The sequence below is a fragment of the Rhinolophus sinicus genome, chromosome 17, assembly GCF_057876585.1.
Source record: "Rhinolophus sinicus isolate RSI-liver-muscle chromosome 17, RSI-T2T, whole genome shotgun sequence".
Lineage (NCBI taxonomy): Eukaryota > Metazoa > Chordata > Mammalia > Chiroptera > Rhinolophidae > Rhinolophus > Rhinolophus sinicus.
Genome location: NC_142517.1, coordinates 38795780 through 38817131, shown reverse-complemented (window position 1 = coordinate 38817131; position 21352 = coordinate 38795780). Strand labels below are relative to the sequence as shown.

The 21352-nt window shown below is 40.8% G+C and overlaps 1 protein-coding gene across 2 annotated transcripts in view; it reads right to left on the bottom strand.

Moving 5' to 3' along the window:
* Positions 1 to 21352, bottom strand: part of FNDC3B (fibronectin type III domain containing 3B) — a 320977-nt gene that overhangs the window by 61296 nt on the left and 238329 nt on the right. For both annotated transcript variants that reach the window (XM_019735100.3, XM_019735095.3), the window contains exons 10-11: positions 15723 to 15861; positions 12713 to 12766 (exon numbers count right to left, since the gene is read on the bottom strand). In XM_019735100.3, coding sequence (XP_019590659.3) covers positions 12713 to 12766; positions 15723 to 15861 — 193 coding nt within the window. The remainder of the gene's footprint in view (positions 1 to 12712; positions 12767 to 15722; positions 15862 to 21352) is intronic.

Sequence of the window (21352 nt, the reverse complement as noted above, 5' to 3'; positions counted from 1 at the left end):
TTGCATAATTACATCCAGTGTCTGATTACACTCTATGCACGCCCTGGTATGTTTTGTATCCATTTCAGGCTGTAGCGTGATCTACCTTCTTCCTCCTCTATTTCTGAGCTCAGAGTAAACAGAGCAAGAAAGGCACATCCTGCCGCCACGGAAGCCTCATCCCTTCCAAACCCGACGTTGGCTCCCGTTCAATGCCTCATTTTTCCTATTTCTTTGTTTGGTCTCCTTTGCCCATTTCTGGTGCTTAGAACTACAGCCAGTAAATAAAAGTCAGTCTGTTCCTTACTAGGTTGATTTGCTTTAATATGGTGAAAACCAGACTGTCTGATTTAAATGAGAAAAAAGAGTGGGGAGGCATCAATGATGAGAACTAGACTTTTCTTTTCAAGGGCCATAGCAATTGGGTTCACTAAAGAACTGGGGGAAAAGGCATTCTGTAACCTTTTAAGACACTTTCCTGTGTTGCTAACATTTTTTATTTTTAATTTCTACTTCAGTATCAGTAACACTTGTGAAGCGTGCCAAATTTCCCATCGTAATACCTTCCAAGATGTACTATTTTGTGCATGGTCCTTAACACGAAGAAAGACCCAGAGCTGCTGGAACCTTAGACTCCAGTTTTCGAAACAGTATCTATAGAGTCAGAAGAGGTAAGAGTACAAATCATTCCCAAAGTTAAAGAAGTATAGGCTTATTGGTGATTTTTTAGAAGTCACTGAGAAGAAAGCAAAAACAAGGGAAAGGAGGTTAAAATATTTCAGACACGAGAGAAGTTTTTGAGTAAAAGGAAATCTTCATGTATGACATGGAGTTCAACATAAAAGGGCATCTGGGAAGAAAACAATAACATTTATAAAAGTCACTGCAAGGCAAAGTGATCTACAGCTGAGAAGTACGCAAATGAGGACGGAGAATGCCGTGGCTCCAGCTACCATGGCTCACACGTCACCCTGGTCTCCTACGACAGACGTCCAGGCTCTCGAATGGCCTGGAGCTTAGGCATCAGAACAAGGGCATGTTCAAAGGCACAGAGGACATGGAGAATCTCTTGTAAAGCAGAGGGAGCCAGGTTGCAAACAGCATTTATGAATAAAATATCCAGTTCTTATTGACAGCAATGGACAGGATTACAAAAAAAAAAAAAAAAGACAACGCTTTAGAAGATTGGAAGATTCAGATAAACTGACAGACAAATGTTTCGTCATTGCTTATAAGAAATTAAATATGGCCAAGCCGTTACTGTCGGTAAAGTTTTACAGACGGCAAATCATAGCTTCCATATTTTATAGGTAGCGCAGCTCCAAATGATTCTGAGAGGTTATAATCTGTGGCGGGTTCTCTGTTCTAATAAAATCGAATTTAAACTACATAGGATTATGGAGTTATACTAGCTTTACTTGGAAAGGAAACTTACTTGCCACTTGTGGTGTGTCACACAGAGGAGAGTTAAGAGTGAGGGGTCTCCAAAGGCCTATGAATTGGCTGGTCCACCAGGGAAGAGCTGGGGCACGGATGCCCAGTAGTGCCCTGATCCTGATTCTCTGTCCATTGGCAGATCAGGTGCGCAGCGTGAGAGCAATCAGGACAGACCCTCCCTAAGATGAGCATCTGAGCGCCTGTTCTCCAGGGGAAGAAAGCTTCACCCCAATCACAGAAAGAGGTGAAAGGAGGCTCCAAGCCCACTGCCTTGCTCATTCTGGAGCAGACCCAGCCACTCGGCTGTATCTGACACGAAGCAATATAACACCCAGCCATGTTCTGCCAGGATACACAAGCCAAAAAAGGGCAGACTTTCAGGGTTCCATGGCTTGTTTCCATTTCATAACCTTGGGCACGCCCAAGCACATCAAGTTCATTCAAGGACAAAGCTAATCTTTACTAGAATGTGAAGAAATCTCAGAGCACAAATCCACTGTGTTGATAAACCCCATGGTATTCACTCTGGCGCGAGGTGAGGCATTACAAACCTGGGTTGCTTCCCTCTTCAGTTGAGTGTTCCTCTTCTCACTGGACTGACTTCATGGTTCTAGCTAACCTACTGTCATCCCACACCCAGACCGAGCCTGAGAAGTCCAGGTCAGCACCCTGGGCCTGGAGACTAATGGAACTGTTTTCCAACCAGGGCCCAAGGTGTTTGGCCTCTCTCCACTTCGGGTCAAAATTGCTCTCCAGGAAAGCACTGGATTTGCCAGCAAGCTGGCTCGTGTACATAGAATAAATATATTAGATGAGTCCTTTTTCAGTGCTGGGCTCCCCAGTTTTGCCTCTGTCTCTTCTTACCACTGAACAAAAACACATGGCATGTTATCTATACTCTAGACCCCACTGGGTCAGTTATTCTCCATTCCCTTCAGCATGTCCCCTTCAGCCCAGTCCCCTGTGCCACTGAAACTCCATTCATTTACCACAGAGTTCACCTGGCCTAGGCTGGACATCACCTTTAGCTGATCCTTGGTGAGCAAGCACCTCTTTTCAGTTCTAGATTCACAAACTAAAGGGAGTTACCGTCTTTGGGGGTAGAGTCCCAGCCTTCTAACACTTAGAAGACTACACACTGTATCAGCATTTGCCTCTCTGTTGCTCCATTTTCATCCTCTCACTCACATAGCAGAGTCACTCATTTGGTTACAAGTCTAATAATAATGAGTCCAGATGTTCTTCTGCGTCCTACAAAGTTCCTGGTCAATTCTGAAGAATGTCAATCATCTCCAACTTTTGCCAGATTGTGAAAGGGCCAAATCTTGGAAATGTGGAGGCTAGAGAAGGAAGCTTGGAGGATTATGTATAAAATGTAGACTTATGTAGCAACATAGCAGGAATGACTCAGCCTTGGAAACATTTTTCAAGATGTATCAATAACCTCACGGAAAAAGACATTAACTTTATCAATCATTATTTCATTCCTTAAAATGATATTTGGAGTTCAATTATGACTATAAAAGGTCTTAAATATTTTGAGGAACATAGACTCTATTGTCCTATTTAATTTTCTGCCCTTTTATTACCTACTTGAATACAGTAGAACCTTGGTTTTCAAACGTCTCCATTGACGAACATTTCGGTTTACGAACGCCGTACATTTTATGGATCTATGGTATCATTAGATAGTAAAATTCATGCTAAATTTGCAGTTTTAGGGGTTGATTTTAAAGGTCTAGAACGGATTAACCCATTTTGCATTACTTTTATGGGAGAACCGTGCCTTGGTTTTGAAACGTTTCAGAACTCAAACGGAATTCCGGAACGGATTATGTTCGAAAACCGAGGCACCACTGTATTTTCCCATTTCTTTCCAAGCTATAGTTTAATGAAAACTAGCTATTAAATAAAATTATAACATATTTCTTAATTATCCTCCCCATCCCAAATTAAATACTTTGCTGACCTCCTATGAGTCACCCAAAGGAGGACACATGATCCCACTTTTCAAGTGCAACATGAGGCAAAGGCATTAGTTGGCAGGAATCCTGTTTATTTCACGGGTTCCCTCCTCCATCACTAAGGGAGCAGGTCGTGATCTCTTCCATCTGTTAACTGAGGAGCACAGAGCCAATGAGCATGCCCTACTGGCTGGTGGAGCTGCACTGGGTACAGGCTCTGACTGCTGCCTGACCACTGCATTTCTGGGTACACATCTGTCTTCCTTCGCCCTCTACCCAGAACACGGAGAAGAGAAGCAAGGGTGGGAAAAAGACTTATGCTGTACTTTCAAAGTCCACGACCTCGTTATCTAACAATCTTATGGCACAGTCCCTCAAACACACCACATGTGCTGTACAAAGATAAAGGAAAAAAGATTTATTAGTGGTTTCTTATGACTAAGAGTGTCAAGAGAAGCCTTATGTCACATGATGGTGACTTGAAACACATCCAAAAATTCTTTGATCCCCTACCACCGAGGAGCAAAATCTATGGCCCTTTCCCTTGAATGTGGTACGCTTGTGACTCACTTGTAACTCAATGAACGTGTGGAAATTAAGCTGACTTCCAAGGCCAGGTCTAAAATGGTGATGAAGCTTCTGTTTCTCCCACCCCCCTGCCCACCCCAGCAACACTCAACTTTTGCAATTCTGACTCCCTAATGGCTGCCATGCTGTGAGGGAGCCCCAGGTGACACCCCACCCAGGCTGCCAGTGAACACTACACTTGTGAGTGAAGACCTCATCAGAAGATTTGAACCCTTAATGAGCCCTCCCAGCTGAAGCTCCAGCAATTGTGGAACCCAGACCAGCCACCATTCCCCCAGTAGCCTATTCAAATTTTTACCCAGAATCCAGGAGCATAAGAAATTGACTATATTAAGCTATTAAGTTTTGAAGTAATTTGTTATGAAATATTACTCTCATCTATTTTGATGTCCCTATATGTCTACAGTATGAAATTTTCCAGTAAGCTTTTAAATACCTCCACCGGGAGGGAAGGAAGTGGAGGTGGGCATTCTAGGACACCAATGTTTGACGTACACCTGAATAAAGACTTCTGTGTTCTACATGCACTGACTTAGTACATGCCTTTCCTCTAAAAGCCATCCAACTAAGGCCTCTCTGCAGGGATTTTTAAAACTTATTTTTGTAGAAGATAAAAATGGAACCATATTCCTCGATGACAAAGATCAACCAAAACTGTTAGCCAACAGCAATACTGTTACTTTGTCTTACAGAGATACATTTGAATTGAATTAAGATTTTTAATAATGCTATCCCCCAAATTGTAGAGAACAGTGGGGAGATTTTTAAACACAGACATGCAACAGTCTCTTGGAGGTGGTGTAGGTATGGCATAGCTTAAAGCCACAGGAGTGAACAAATTGAAAAACCTCTCAAAGTACCTCCAGTTGTCACCCTCTTTTGGGTATCTACTTATAAACACATAATGGAATCAAGTTCCAGGGGAGAAATCAAGTTATAGGTGGGTATGACTATTTGAACACTGGTATCTAGTATATAAAAAGAATTTGATTCACTTCATACAACCCAACGAATTTTTAATGTTAAAATATGTTTAAAAGTAACTGTTAATTTGTAAAACTACGTAATCGAAAAGAATGAAAACAGTTGTGTGTGTTTTTTTCAAGTCAGTTTTCCTTCTTTATTAACTTGCATATCTTTATAAAGCTGTCCTTAGGTACTTGGGTACATGAATCAACTAAATGGGTCGGTTCCCTGTGAAGGAACTTCACACACCCATGGCCACCTGTACACATATGACTTACACCTCCTCTAATTAATTCAGGCTACAGTATTTTCCTGCCAGGAGTAATTCTGGAGACTGTGGGGAATGTGGCTGCTCCAGCTAATATTTCCAATTACCCTGGCATTAACAACCCTGGAAGCTGGTATTTCCAAAACTGGCACGGATAGATGAAGTTGGCTGATATTTCAATTGCCTTCAAATTAACAGATTGGAAACAATCCTTCCTGTTCCTCTTCCTGTTTCAAGAGAATGAGAATGGCCAACACAAGGGTGCCAGAATCCACGGTGAACTGGCTTGGTTCCCTTTGGTCATGTGCCTTGTACTCGTCCTGACTTTTCCTTGTTCTAGGTTGACCTCCTTCTCGTCCAGGTTCTTTCACAGCCACGCCTGCTGCTTTCCCGATCTGCTCTTACTCGGCTTGATCACCGCCTACTACGTAAGTTACATGAATGTGGTTATCAGTTGTTATGTGCTTATGGCCCTTGGCTGCTGGATCCAGACATGGGCTGAGCAATTCTGGGCAGGGCACTTTCTGTAACAGCATAGTTCAACCTGTCAGAAATGGCAACGATAAATCAAATAAAAAATAAAGTTGCACTGGCCAACTGAACTACTGCCAGGCTCAAAGATTTAGTCTGCTAGTACGTCTATATTTAGAAGTTGTTCCAGCACTGGCCGACCCTCGGCAACATCAAAGATAAATGTTGGCTTGAGAAATAAAAGAGCATGTATGTGCAGCACAACCATATATAAGGGGCTCGTAACAGGGAGGTGGAGACACTCCACATCTGGGTGGATTCGAAAGTTCCTTGTGCCAAACTTCACTTTCTCTGCAGTGATGCCTCTTTCATTTTACTGAGCACTTCAGCACAGAGGAACTGTCAAAGGTAAGAAAAGGGGGTGGGATAGTTTGCGGTCATGGGTTACTAAATACTGCATGCATGTTACCCCCTGGCACACCTGTTTTGTCTATTAGTGGGAGAGGCTTCACTACCTGAAATAGCCAAGGGTGATCATTACATCTTCTGACTTAAAACAAACATAATTTCCCTGTATATACCTCTAAATATGGAGGTGCATTGGATGTCAAGTGCTTTGATAAGATCAACATGTTGAGACTGTCCCAGGGAAGGGAAAGGAAAGGAGCAGATTTTGGAACAGGCAGCCTGTGCTGTTCACAAGTGAACCAGGAGATGGATGGACTCAGTTCATCCATCCAGTCAAGGCCCAAGGCTGCTGCCTTCCAGCTGGTAACCAACACGCAGGACAAATGTGAGCTGATAAATTGGGTACCAAGGATCAAGGCGAGTATTTGTAATTTAGCCTCAGCTGGAAGCTCTCCACACAGTCTGCTGCCCCAACACATAGCTCCATCCTGCCCACATGTGACAAATGGTGAAATGCAGGCAGAGAACGTGCTTCAGCTGTGCGGGTGGCTGGGGCTGAGGTCCCTTAGAGAGAGGGCTCCTTTTAACTCAGCTCTGCCTTTGGTACCTATGGACACCTCTGAGTTATTAAATCCTTCCTGGCCTAGATTCCTTCAACAGGAGCTATAGCTGAGGAAGCCATTCCCATTGCTCTCTGAAAACACTCTTGGACATGGTAATCTGTGAGGTGGCGAAACACTGCCACTGTCTGGTCACTAATTCAACTTAAGGCATTTGTATGTATGAAAGATGGTTTCGGACAGAGAGAGAGTCAAACGAACCTGAGACCCCTCCACCCCGCCCACCCCCCGCTTTCCAATCTCCATGAAGGCATTCCTTGAGAATAACCAAAAGAGCACGTGGCCTGGGCAGGGGACACCTTTCCCCTACGATTTTAGCCAGGCATTGGCAATGGGCTGGAAAATGGAAACCGGCCTCCCTGGTATTCTCCACTGCAAAAGCATACTATGCCACCTAAGGTGGCATGGCACCTCAGAGAAAATGTCAACTCCATTGTCAGAGAGGCTCTCCTCCACCATCCTATGAGACCCTGTCAGTCACTCTGCTTGCTGATGCTCCAGTTCTCTCCAAAAACAGTGGCTGTCTAACGAGAAAAGCCATGTGCAAATTCACTTGGGCAGAAAGAATTCTGAAAGACATCAACACTAACTATTCAATACCTAAGTTAAACAGTTATCTGATTAACAAACTACTTACCAAGTACCTCCTCAATTCCTAAAATGAGCTAGGTTGGCTCCTCCTGAACTAGATGGCCAAGTGACAACCTGGGGCCTCCTACCAGCTCCAGGAGGTTTCTGCAACAGGGCTGTCAAGCATGGCCAGGGGCTCACGGGTTCTACCTGCTGCTGGTCTGTTCTGCTTTCTCTAGTTCAAATGATACTCCCCTTGATTTCTGTAGCATTTATTTTATTCTTAGTCCACTGTGCTTTACAGTTGTGTTGGCTCATTAGTCACCAGGAAAGCTAGATGTGAAATTGCTTTGTGGGCTAGCTGAGTCACATGTGAGGAAGATTCTTAGGAACTCCACTAGTCATATTCCCACAAAGCTATTTTTCTGGTTCTTTCCTATGTTCCCAATGTGTCATGTCGGGAAACTAAGCTAATGGCAAAAGAACATCTATATATAGCACTGACGTCCGGTTTTGTTTAGCCCAAACCAGAGACACTAATCCCAGGGTTCCTGTTTAAGTTCCTGACAGAAGAATGTCATATTCCTTTCATATGATGCTTCTAACCGTTAGCTTTTTCTACGCCAGATCTTAATGTGTTTAGGTGACACGAAGTAATCATTACACGGCATCATCTATGGCCCAAGTTATCGCATTCAATCTTAACATACCTGTGAGAGAGATGACACTATTTTTCAAGAGGAGAAGCTGAGGCTTAGGGGTTAAATTACTTGCTGGACTAGAGACCAGAGACGACCAATCCAGGTGTCTCTAGGTGAGCACCATGTCACTGACACACATCATCCATATGAATCCATGCCAGATACACAGCAAGACCTCAGGACACGTGCTTGTCCCGAGTAACCAGGTGACCAGCACCAGTCAGTATTTCTATACGCCACAATTTAAAGCCGTATCGAACAGTAGAACTCACACGTTAAGTTTCCATAAAACCTTCCTTTATAGAATTTATGTTTTCTAAAATGGAAAAGAAAGTTCCTATTTGACAATGAAGTTGGCCCTTTTACTCCAGTTTTCAAGGAAAAGGCCAGCGCACCATCCCTTAAAACAGACTGGGCAAGCATTTACATGTAAGTCAATCCAAAGTTTCCTAATCCTTTTCGGTAGAAGCCTAGCCCTACCCTAGAGACCTCTATATCCTTAATCCTTCCCCCTTAGCTTCTTCTAGAGAAAAATTCCCACGTCTACTAGATAACCTCTGTGTCATCAAGCAGAGCAGCGAGAGGGGGCAGCTTAGCTCAGAAGGGTGACCAAGGGTGGGATAGGGCAGGCCAAAGGGAGAGGCTCGGGGTGGCACCTGGGTTAATGAGTTTAAGCACTATCTCCACAAGAAATCAAGCATCTCAGCATTGCTGTTAAACCTTAACAAGGTTTTTTCCTATTCATAATTCTGGATTAAACTAAACTCACTTCATGAAAGTTTTTTTTGTTTTTTTTTTTTTTAATCAGCATGAGGTGTAATAGTCAAATCTCACAGAAGAAAGAAACCATTACAAGACTTCAGACCTGCTTTCTGCCAGCTATCAGAATAACTATGATTTGTAAATTAAACATGGGGGCAAGGGCACATGGCGATCAGAAAGGCATTAAAATGTAATGATGACTCAGCCAACAGTGGAGCAGAAAACTGCCTTGAAAATGGCCGCCTGCATTGCTGCTCATAATGGGAGTTTCCTGGAGGAGCAAAGAGTGGCTGAAGATCTGCAAAACGCAAGGCCAGTTTGCGGCTCCAAGGCTCTATACACTACAACTCATGTGAGTCACCACAACAAGGGGACATGGCCAGCAAAGGCCACACCTGATCTGTTTGAGGGGAAAACTGAAACTGATGGTCACAGCTGAAAAGCGAGTGACACCTGTGTCTTCCACTTTCCATTGCTCATTAGAATCCCAGTCACAGTGACTTCCCACACTGATTTACACATGAAGGGATTGCCTAGTTACAATTATTAATAGAGAGAAGCAGGCTGCCAACCCTCTTGAAGAACTGTTAGTGAATGACTTACAAGTGAATTCTATGATGCGGATGTGACATTAGTGACAATGAATTTAGGACAGATAGTGTATCAACTTCCCACTGTGCTGGAATGTTTCTGTTTTCTGTTCCCCGTTAGGGTCACCTCTGCCTTCCAAGACCTTAGCTATTGATTAACAGGGTGCTCCCCAAGGTCATCTCAGGACAGCAGGCCCAGTCACCGCAGCAACAAAGGCCAGGCACGTACTGGCCTCTGCCGCTGCTCTTTCATTCATGAAGGTCTTCTTCTAAGGGGCTTGACAGCTGGATTTGATGCCTATGCTCTTATTTTACCAACACTTGCAAAATTTTACACTAATTGTTTTATTGGAATGGTGATTAAACACTGAACAAAAGAATAAAGGATCCCATAAACACTAACCAGTGCTGTTATACTGTATTTAAAAAAAAAAATTAAAAAAAAATGGGGACACCCAGACATGAGTAGTGGCATATATATGGATGGCATCACCTTGCCCCAAGCTGGAATTCTCAGACTAGGTGCCAGAGCAGAAACAGGCAGAGTGCTACTCACGAACACAATCTTCTCTGAGACTCTGAGTGGTACACGTCTCCCTCTCAGGCAACAATCTGCTCTTCTGTGCACCCCACCATCTTGACACCCTGTAAGTTTGGTTCTACAGCCTCCTGGACAACAGAGCGGCTATGGGCGTATGGCTGGCACAGATGTCCTGGGAGAGGAGGGCTCTGGCTCTGGAGACGGTTGTGAGTGTGGGAGTGTGATCCCAAAAACACCCCCTCCCATTCCCCACTAGGCCAGGTCTGGAAACAGTCCCTGGTATCAGGTACACCTGGCTTCTGAAAACTGCCAGCAGAAGGTTAAGGGAATAGCCAGAGAACCTTATGTGCTCACATGTCCTGCAGGTCTGACGTTCTCTGTTCATACATTTGTTTTTCTTCCATGAAAACAAGGTCTGAATAGCATGGGAATATGGGACCAAAAACCACCCCAAGTGAGCAGCCCCCACGAGGCCTGCTGATCCCCAATTAAGCCCAAATTTAGAAATGCAGACTGTCAGACTGTATTGTCAGGAACCCTACTTCTGAAATGATAGGATGGGAAGAAATAAATTGATTACAAGCGTATTCTCATTGCCAGGAAACCCAATGGAACCATTTTTAAAATCTTTTTAGGGAGACTGGAAAGGAGGGTGGTATAGCATAAATCAGAGGAGCTACTGGATGGAACAATCTGAGAAGCACATAGCTAAGTTGGTTTCATTTATGTCTATTCAAAAGTATAAAAGGATGGCAAGACATTAGCTATTTATGGTGTTCTTTCAACTGTCCTCTGCTTACACAGGGCACTTCACAGAGTTTGGGGTTCAGAAGTTTCTCTAGAAGGAGAATATTATGCCATAGAATGTAAAAGATTCCTGTGTCGGCAAAAGGCCTATGGTAGGTGAGCGTCAATTTAATCTGGAATCTCCAGTAAAGCTCATCAGAGCCAATACCAACCAACTGGAATTAGAAGGTGGGAGAGAAAAAAGCAGAAAGGGGAAGGCAGAGGAATTATGGGAACAAGGAAAACATGGAAGAAGAGTAGGGGAAAGACAGAGGAAAGCCAAAAACAGACCATTTAATATTTTGTGGTCACTAGTCCATACTGGGTCCTATTGATTATAACTGCTCATCAGACATAACTTCTCCCTTTCATCTGAGGGTGTAGTGTATTTCCTCCCAGCATCATGCCAGGCAGGACACTTCCAATTCAGATTCAAAAGGAAAGGAGGCCAAACACTGAGTCACCATCACCATTTCCTGTAGCACCTGGGTTTTCCTTGGAGGTTTCCCATTCAAATACTCAATTTCTCTGACCTTACTTATGAGGCACAGGGGATATGAACACACACACACACACACACACACACACACACACACACGGCCTGAGAAGATACCTGAAATGAAAATAAGCTTCCTTATTACTGGGAAACTATCTCGATAGAAAACCTCAAGATATGACAAAAAAAACATCAGGTCAGTGCAACAAAGCCACTCACTTATAAACAGACCTCCATTCAACTTTCACTCATCCTTAGGGAGGAAGAGGAGATGGAAAGTTGGATCTTCCTTTCCAACTTTCTTGACTGCCTATAAAAATCTCTTTCCACAAGGGCCATCGAGGAGGTTTCACTTTCCAATCAACCTACCTTAAAATGAAATTCACCTAATCTGTAAAACGTACTGGTTATGTCTGCGATTTCAACAATCCATACTTAGGAACTATTCATGGGGATCCTAAGAACAAAAGATCGTTGTCTGTGGTTAACTTGCAACTCTATCTGTTCAGATGCAACCCAGATGGGAAAACATGCTCCTGCAGAAAGTGACGAAGGCCCCCTTTTTCACATCAAAATTTCATCATGAGAGTTTCATCAATTTTCATTTTATATTTGGTTAAAATATGTTTTCCACACTTGACAAATTATTTTATGCCAAATCCTATGTTCCGAATCTTTCAGTCTCCCTGAATTTAAGTCACAAAAACTAGGTAACTTGCATTTCTCTCAAATTCCACCTTTCCTATTCTTAAAATCCTTAGTCTGCTTGTTGAGTCACAGAAAGATAGAATAAAGCAGGGTAAATGAATGAACAGAATTAAGATCTATTAGGTACAAAAAGTACAATTGCTTTTGAGCAACAAAAGACCTCTGCATTAAGTGTTTCCTGCCTGAGATTCAGTTTGCAGCATGAGCAAGACCCCAAAATGCACTGGGTCACATTCAGCACAGAGTCACCTTGAGATAATGAGAGTCCACCATGGATAACATTCCAAGGACCTCTGCTGACAAAAACCACAAAGGGGACGCTGCTATAGGATGTTTTAACCCACAGGGCAATCACACATGAATAGAGTGAGACCTCAGGTACTGCTCTACTCCCCCACAGAGAACACCCAACCATCCAACACCAAAGTGCACACGTAGCATCCAAAAAGGAAAAACAAATTGTGCCTCCCAAGCCACAGAGTGGTTTACTTTATCAAAACCCTCTACGCAACATGGCCCTGGGCAGTCAAGACGATAAAGCAATCTATCTTTAATTCTAATTAACGGCTGACTAGACACTAGGGACTCAAAAAATATAAGACCCTGTTTTTTCTTTCAGTAGTATTTCTTGCAAATAAGTCAAGTAAATATGTTTTAATGTACAATTCATTAAACTACTTGAATCTATCTTCATTTTTCAAAGTCAATAGCTATCAGTTTAAATTTTTCTCTACTTACATTCTTTTTTCCATATGCTTAGCACATCTTAAAAAAGAATAAAAGAATAGCATGGTATTTGCTCAGGAATTTTATTTGGAAATAATGTTTTAGATGGATGAATATGAAAATATGCTTACCTCATCCCATTCTAAAAGGTAGTTGGTGATTTTTGAACCATTGTCAATTGGTGCCTAAAAAATAATAACGAAAAGAGATTAGAGAAAGTTGTTCACACACCAAAGTTAGGAGCTACTCACTTGGTTCAAATATGTTTATGCCAGTGCTATGCAATATATAACCCTGGATAGCTCCTGCATTTCCTTGGTCAAACATTGTCACAAACAATTTTAATACAATTCAACTGTAAAGAGAGCCCCCACTATTAATAAATCTTCTCCACCAACAGCCAAACTTGCCTTCCCCACCACCTCTACCTTTACACACACATGGTTCCCTAATTCCTCTGGGGATAAAACTTTTAAGCGGTAACTTTAAGTTCAAAAGTAGAGGAGAAAAAAAGGCAGCTGAGAAATACAGGCACTGCTTGGCGTCTGGTGGGGGAGAGCGAACCCAGCTAGGTTCAGTCAAGAATTTTTATTCTTGTAACTTGTCCCATCAGTTGTTTTTTTTTAAGTGCTTAAGATCTTCCGTGGGGCGTTAAGAGTCCCCCTTTTAAACAAAAGTGAAGAAAAATGGGATCCTCTGTCTAGATTACCAGGGACTGTTAGCTCTTTACATGCTAGCAAAAAAGAAGTTTCATCGTTTGCTTTCTTTATAAAAGCATGCTGAGATGTTTCACGGAGAAAAAAGGCTCTGGACAATGGGTAGGGGAGTGAAGAACTTTGGAGAAGAGTGCTCTGCAGGATTAGAGCTGCCAGAAGGGAGGAAAGCAGTGTGGTCCCTCACAGACTACTGTAGTAAGATTGGGGGAGACACGGGGATGGGGGGGGATGTAAGGGAGAGGGAGAGCGAGAGGAATATATGTAAATCAACTACTGAACTATGAATTACTACTACCTGGCCTTATAGGAAGCATTCAGTAAATAGCAGCTGTTGTTTTATTACTGTTAATAAAATTTATCATCAGGGGCTCAGATAATATTAGTTAAATTCATAAAGAAACTCTTTTTCTTCTCCTTTCCTTCCATCTTCCTTCTGAGTCATATAATCTTGAGTCCTCAGACCCAGATTTCAGGTGAGTGCTATATGTTCTACGGAACTGTAATTTCAGACTTCTGTGGGCTCAATTTGAGAGACAGGATAGGGACACATTTAAAGTTCTAAATGACAGATAAAGTCAAAGTTTTAGATAAGAACCCACTTCTAAGAAAAGAATGACCTTCCCAATGGCTCATAAACCTCTAGAGAAATTGTTCTTCAGTAGTTTCTTCTACGATATCCCGTCCTACCACCAAGCCCCTAATTCCCTGAAGGTGGAAACAGTGCCATTGGCTTTTGTTTCCCCCTGTCTACTGCTGTTGACGCACAAGAAGACTTCAGGAGAGCCTGAGCTCTCTCCGCGTCTCTGTGGATTCAGGGACAAGTGGCAGCCAGAGAGAGCACAGTCCCCTGTCCTCATGCCCAGCTGGGGCACTGGGATCAGCAAATGTAGTCTTAGGACAGTTACAGAAAAACTCATCTAAATCCAGAACTTTCAAGTTTGTGCATGACTGAATGAAACGAGTATGTTTCTGATTCACAATTAAATAAAAGGAAAAAGAAAACGTGAAACATTTTCCTCCTAATAAAAAAACGTGTGTCCCCCCCCCCCCCCCCCCCCGGCAAGTTGCTGGTCTGCCTGAGACCTGAACTTCATTTATGTTCTAAGTATAGTATGTATCAGTGATTCCCAACTTTAGGTTTATAAGACCCCGGGGTCCCGCTGGTATTCTTTAGAATATTTCTTATATTTTCCAAACAAAATAAATTGTAATTCTTTCCTTAATTAGAGGTATATTTACATATACATATATGTAAATATAGAACACATTTTAAAATGGATGCATATGCTCGAAGGAATTTACAATGATGACCAGTTGGGTGTTAAAACTCTGAAAAGGTGGGGAATCACTGACCTGGATTATCCCTGGAAGCCAGGAAGGAAAATAAAATAGTTCAGATTCTAAGCCAGTTCAAACTTTGCCTTTGTCCAAACAGCACATTCAATGTCGGCCTTGGCCATGAGAAGGCAGCTGCCCACAGGAGAGGGTCTTTCAGAGAAGCCCATGCCTTGTTGCTAACCACTACTCCCAATTGTTTTTATCAACTTCCTAGATAAATTTGACCCTCTGATACCAGGAACAAAAAGACAAAATACTTCTTCACCAATAATGGATCTCCCTGGCCATCTTATTTCTTTCACACATTAGTGTTTACCCCAAATGCTATAAATGTTTATTATCTCTATTTCTACAAATTTTACATTTTAAACTATATTTTAAAATATCCATATACATAAATAATTACTATAGAGACTGATAACGTAATCTACTATTTCCTTGCACAAGTCACACACAAGTATGACTAATAAGCTAATAATACTAAGAAGCGAATAATAATAATAATAATGGTAAGGACCTCTCTTTGGCAAGAGTTATTTGTAGCCAGTAAATTATATTTCATGAAAACTACTATATAATTCAGACTTTTAAAAGTACTTAGAAATCCTGACTGATCTAAGGCCTAAATAGTGAAAATTAATGAAATCTTAATGTAGTTGAGAACACCAAACATTCTAGGCAGTTTTAAAATGTTAAACATTTCAGAGGCACCACAAAAAGAAGCGAACAGAGGCATGAACCTACTCTGTCTCTAACTCTTAATAAAAACTTTTTACAAATGTTTGTTGAAATGAATTAAACCATTAGAAAGTGATGAAATTCAAGAATCTTAAGCATTTATATCATTTGTGAGGTTTTGCATATGCTCCTTCAAGATTTACCCAATTCCCCTGCAAAGTGAGCTACGACTTGGTTTGCAGTTCCCTCTCCCCCCCTTTTTATAGACATGATAACTTCTGGTAACGTAACTTGCTTCACATAGATACTATGGAGAAAACCAAACACCACTGACAAACTGAAATAGTGCTGAATAAATATTTCAATGGCTACAGACTGCAGACCATTCCTGATGAGTTGAGCTACTCACCTTCCACTGCAAGGTTAGTGAACTTTTGCTCCTGTGTGCCAGCTTCGGTGGGAAGGGGCTGTCGGGTGCGCAGCTGTGGGTGGTGAAGCTAACTGGCTCAGAGCAGGATCCCTTTACGGAATTGTACATAGCATACACCCTGAAAAAATAACAAGTACAGTCAGTGAGTGGCAGGGTTCCATGACAGAGACCAGGGTTTCTATCTCAGCTTTCCTCCAGGGCTTTCCCTAGAGGAACACAATCCCATCTGCAGTACATACCACGACTCTTGTTCTCTGCTGGTCTTGTCTTGACCTAACTATGGAGAATCATCCCAGCAGGGAATGTGTTCTCTCCTTCCGTTCACAGTAAGAACCACCCAGCCCCATTCAAGACAGGCAGGGTCTACGTAGACGACTGGAAAAGACTATGCTAAATAAGAAAGTATCCTTAATCCTCAGAAAGGTCTCCGAATATACATTCTAAAAACCAACAAAACACTCTCCAGTTGACTTTGTCTGGAGAAAGGCTACAAGTAAAGAGTTGGGTGAAAAGGGACAAGAAGCAGTGATGGGCTTCAGCGACTGGAGAGGCAGCACCGACGTACAAACAACAGGGATGTCTTTGAACGGTTATAACACCGGTGGAAATATGGATGCTTCATACAGAGACATGGTTGCTATTGCCAACTGCATCTCTCTCCAATTCAACAAAAACAATATTCAGGTACCGTTTCTCCATGTGAACATTTAACTCCAGCACCTGTGTCAAGATTAGATATGTACTCTGCACATTAAAACGCCTGGCTCAACGCTGAACATATGTGCCCAGTAGCTCCAAAGAAGCTGTGAAGAAAAAGCACGTAACGTGCTACTATAAAACTACTCTCCTTTCAAACAGCATAAAATAGGATTATGCTGATTTTTATCCTTTACATTGGGCATCAAAAATTTTTTAAACATACTCTTTTAAAATAACAAAGAAATTTTTACTGCCTAAAAAAAGATATAAGGATTAAGCTATTCAGAGTTGGAAAATACTTATCAAGCCCTTAATTCTTATAACAAACTTTTATGAATTCCCATTAAAGACGGACGAAAACTCAGACCAGAGAGGTGAATTAAATTTCCCAATGTCACACAGCTAGAAAGTTGGATCCACTGCACTCAGCTGCGGAAGTCTAACTGTATTGCCTGCTCTGCTTTACTGACCTGGTAATCAGTGTTTCTTTAAACACTCACAATCCATTTCCCCTCACCCAATGAACATAAACAACACCTAAAGATAACATTATGGAAAATAGGTTCTGATTAGGTGTGTGATTTGCAAAGTCCTTTTCTCCTCAGAGTCCGTTACAAAAGATTTACAGAGGCGACGCAAGTCCAAAGTAAAAATAGACGTTATTAGTAAAATCCTAAAAGGTAAAATACTACATGTTTACTAGATATTTGACTTATTTGCCTTACGGGAGGACAGACACCATGACACTGTCCCAACAAAGGACGCTTCTCATAAGGATGCTCTCCACCCATGCTGCTGAAAGAAATGCTCCTTGCAGTCACTATAAGGAGACACATGATAATAGAAAGCTGAATGGTAAATTTGACAAGATCATTTCCATGTATCAGGATCAGCTCCCTGTGAGTAAGTGACTGAAAATGAATCACACAGAATGTTCCAGACAAGGGTAGGGTTCCAGCCTGAACTTTAGTTAAGATCAGAATTCTCCAACTGGTGGCTGAGGTTGCATCTGACACAAGAGATTAGGGAGCAGAGGGATGCAATATATAGTGTTTTTAAATATTAGAGCCAAATTAAAGGATATAGGCAATGATCATCGTAAAAGAGACAAGTAGATAATATGCACTCCTCATGAAAGACCATGCCGCTACCTATGAAATCCTTGCCGCCAGAAAAACTGAACGTGTATCTGATGAAGCCTCTTCACAACTTTACAATAAACACAGAACATGTAAAGCAACACTTCAGGGATGCAATCAGCCTAATTCACAGTGCAGAAAATTCTACAGGAACCCCATCAAAAAAAGAAAGAAAAAAGAGATGGAGGGGAAACCTATAGATTAAAAGAAATTTGCAAGATATCAGCCAGACAGAATATTCATACCATAGTTGAATTCCAATTACAACAAACTGAAAAAATGAAACCTTCATTTTTAGGACAGCTGAAGAAATGAGAACAGTCTCTGGGTTTTAAAAAAGAAATTCATCATTTTTGTTTGTTTTGGATGGGCATGTGTTAATGGTAATGTGGCTTACAGATGAAATAATATGATGTCTAGAATTAATTTCACAATAACTGTGGGGTGGGGGAGGGGAGGACACCACGGAAATAAGAAGTTGGGTGATGGGTATATGACAGTTCATTGAATCACTGTCTGTTTTTGACTATATCCAAAATAAAAAGTTAAAATAAAAATTATGCCAATGCTGAAAAAAATCCCGGACATATCTCATTTTAAAAAAAGAACCTCTTGTTTCTCTTAAAACTAGAAGTCCTAGAAACACCCAGCTGCATACCTGCATGGTAGTGATTATAAAAAGCCAAGAGCAGCTCCCCCTTTAGATGGGAGCAGCTCACCATGCCCTACTATCTCCTAGGCACTGAGTGAGGTAGCTTTTCGGCTGCCTTTTACCTAATGAACTTGACTCACTTAGGTTCCCAGTAGGTATCTGAGTTTGCATCACTAGGCATTTGATTACACTCTTGCAGACCAGTTCCTAAATGTTCACAAAAACAGTTGACACCCCAAATCCATGAAATCATAAAGCAGAGGAAAGGGAGGCAGGGAAAGGGCCTGCAGAGTACTAGCCGAATGCCGTTAGTTATCTGGGGACATTTAGACTCAGTCAAATTTGTCCTTTCTTGAGATTCTCAGAGTCAGAAAGCCATACTTATTAGGCCAGAGACACATGATGATGGAAGCTCCTGGCAGTCAGGTTGGGAGGATGACAGGAGGGATAAAAAAACCTTATGGCAAAAGTAAAAATTTGAGGTAGTTGAAGATGGACAATTACATGGGCCACAAGGGGTTATTTTCCGTGTCATTAAACTCAAAGTATATTATAGTTCATTTAAATTAGGAGTCAGTGTTTTGCACTTGTAAATGTCTGTCCGCAAAGGAAACAAGATCCATTTTATATGACAACAAAAATGTGCTGCATACAGTACCTAACATTTGACATGATATTTAACTATCTCATGATTACATCTGTCAATTAAAACTGTTCAGTAAACAGACAGCAACTAATGGTAACAATCAGCTCTGTTTTTACCAATAACTTTTCCATAAAAGAAAATTCTGGTTGATGTTGTATTTTCAAGAATGTTGCAATCATGTTTTCACATGATGGTCATGTGTTTTCCCTAAATAGCATCAGCGGATAGAAAGATTTGTGGAGCAGGATCAGTTTCTTAAGTGAAACAAATCTGCAAGCAGTTCAGTTCCTTTTACATTTACCCCAGGAAAGAATACATTTTTCTAACAATATAATCAGTCTTGTGTTGGGTTTTCACATTTGTTTCCGTTTAAGTACCAACTAAATTCTTATGAAACAGGTGCTCTCAGAATTTCAGAAATTTGCTCCCAACTTTTGCCAGCACATCTGTAACAGACTAGGAACCACAATTGCTGGTCAGTAATATCTTTTTCATAACTCTGCACTGAGCTGGTCAACCATATTTTTGGAAATGCTTCATCACATAATTTTTCTGGGAAATGTTATTACATGATATCATCTCTGGGCAACTTCTTTGCCAATTGTTTATGCCAACAACTGGAAAACTGCTTCAAATTTTATCATGAATTTGCTATCCATTCCACTGAAATTCCTGATTATCCTATCATTGATAAAAATATAACTGCTTGACTCCCACAAGAAAATGGCTATTTCAATGCCCATATTAATTATAAAATCAGCAATTAAAAAAGGAATATGATTTTCTTTGCGTATTTCTATAAGTATTTATTGGGATAAATAAGTGAATGTATATATGTATATGTTTATATATGTATAAACTTACATACGTTTGGATAAGTATTATAAAATAATGTTTACTTATTTATATATGTATGTATTAGATTTTTCTCATTTTTTTTTCTCAACATAGACACACGTACACATACAATCTCTCGTGTACATGTACGTGAACACATGCGAGATTTTGTATTGGTGGTTTTACACAATACGTAATGCCCTATATGAAAGCACTAAATAAATATACTTTGAAAATCTCAATTGATTCCTTTTAAAAGTTCAAACAACATTAAACCAAAAAGAGCAATCTGTGTAAGGAGTAACAAATAATGTAAATAATGTAAACCAAAAAAAATAATGACTTTAATAAAAACTCTAACCCAAGACCCAACACCTAAATTTTGCAAATCAACCTAATAGAAGAGTATTATTTTCCTCAATCACTAGGAGAAAAAAAAAAACAAACAAAAAAAACAATAATGGTTGAATAGATGTGTAAGCTATGGCACACAAAAATTCATAGCAAAAAGTGAGGAAAAAATTTCTTTAAACCTGTAATGTCTCAGGGTATAATTTTCCATGTGGAATTTGGCCTAAATGACATGGCAAGTGCCAATCTAAACAGCCACAGGCACACACGTGACCTGTAGCACTGTATCAAGAATGCCACTGGTCTCTTACTAAATTATTCCCATAACAATGAGGTGATGGCAAGAAGAAGTCAAGAGCTGTTCTTGCCTAGAAACGGGTGTCAAGCACCAGACAGCTCAAGGACAGGACTGCATGATTGAGAGACTGCTGCTTTTAAAAAAACGGTTCATACATATGATTTGTAGACTCAGACAATACTCACTAACATGAGGGAGGTAAAAGTTGAAAATGAAGAAAAGTATTATATAAAGATATTGAGAAATCAGTGTGAAGGGGATGGAATCAGAACAGCAAAATCAAAAGCAACAAGAAATGTTAGAACAGAAGGCTCAAATGAGACTCCAGTAGATGATTTGAGGAAGAAACCTTTTACTATACTGGAGAGAGATTTGAACAGAGACTTCTGCAGGTCTTAATCAAAATGTGCAATATTAAGAACTGGAAAGAAAATGTAGCCTGTTTGACACTGCTGAAATAAATATGTCCATTTTCATCATTGGCTCTACAAACATCCACTGGGCAACACTTTCTAACTTGGTAATTCATAAACAAATGAAAATGGCAACGAACATAACTGCTCATTTTGCACCTGTACAGTAATAGAATTTTTTGTAGCTTCTGTTGTGGATATTTAGTGAGGAAATTATTTCCACACAGCCTTTTGAGGCCCTGTAGGTGACTATTAAATTTAAAACTGTATTTGAAACTACTGTGTTTGATAAAAGCTTACATTCCTGGAACTAACGTTTGAGAATATTAATCCAACTGCATCATAAAAAGAGATGTTGCTTTTTTTTCCCAGTACCAAATATGGTATAACTTTATCCCAATAAGATAGTCAGTGATATGATCAAACTATACACAGGTTCAAAGAACCTGCATCATGAAATCCTTTTTTTTATTTTCCAAGTGTGGAAAACCTGCAATAGCATTGGAAAAATAAAACTAAACAAACAAAAATAACGTTTATACCCTTTACAGGTTTATAACAGATTTGCACATAT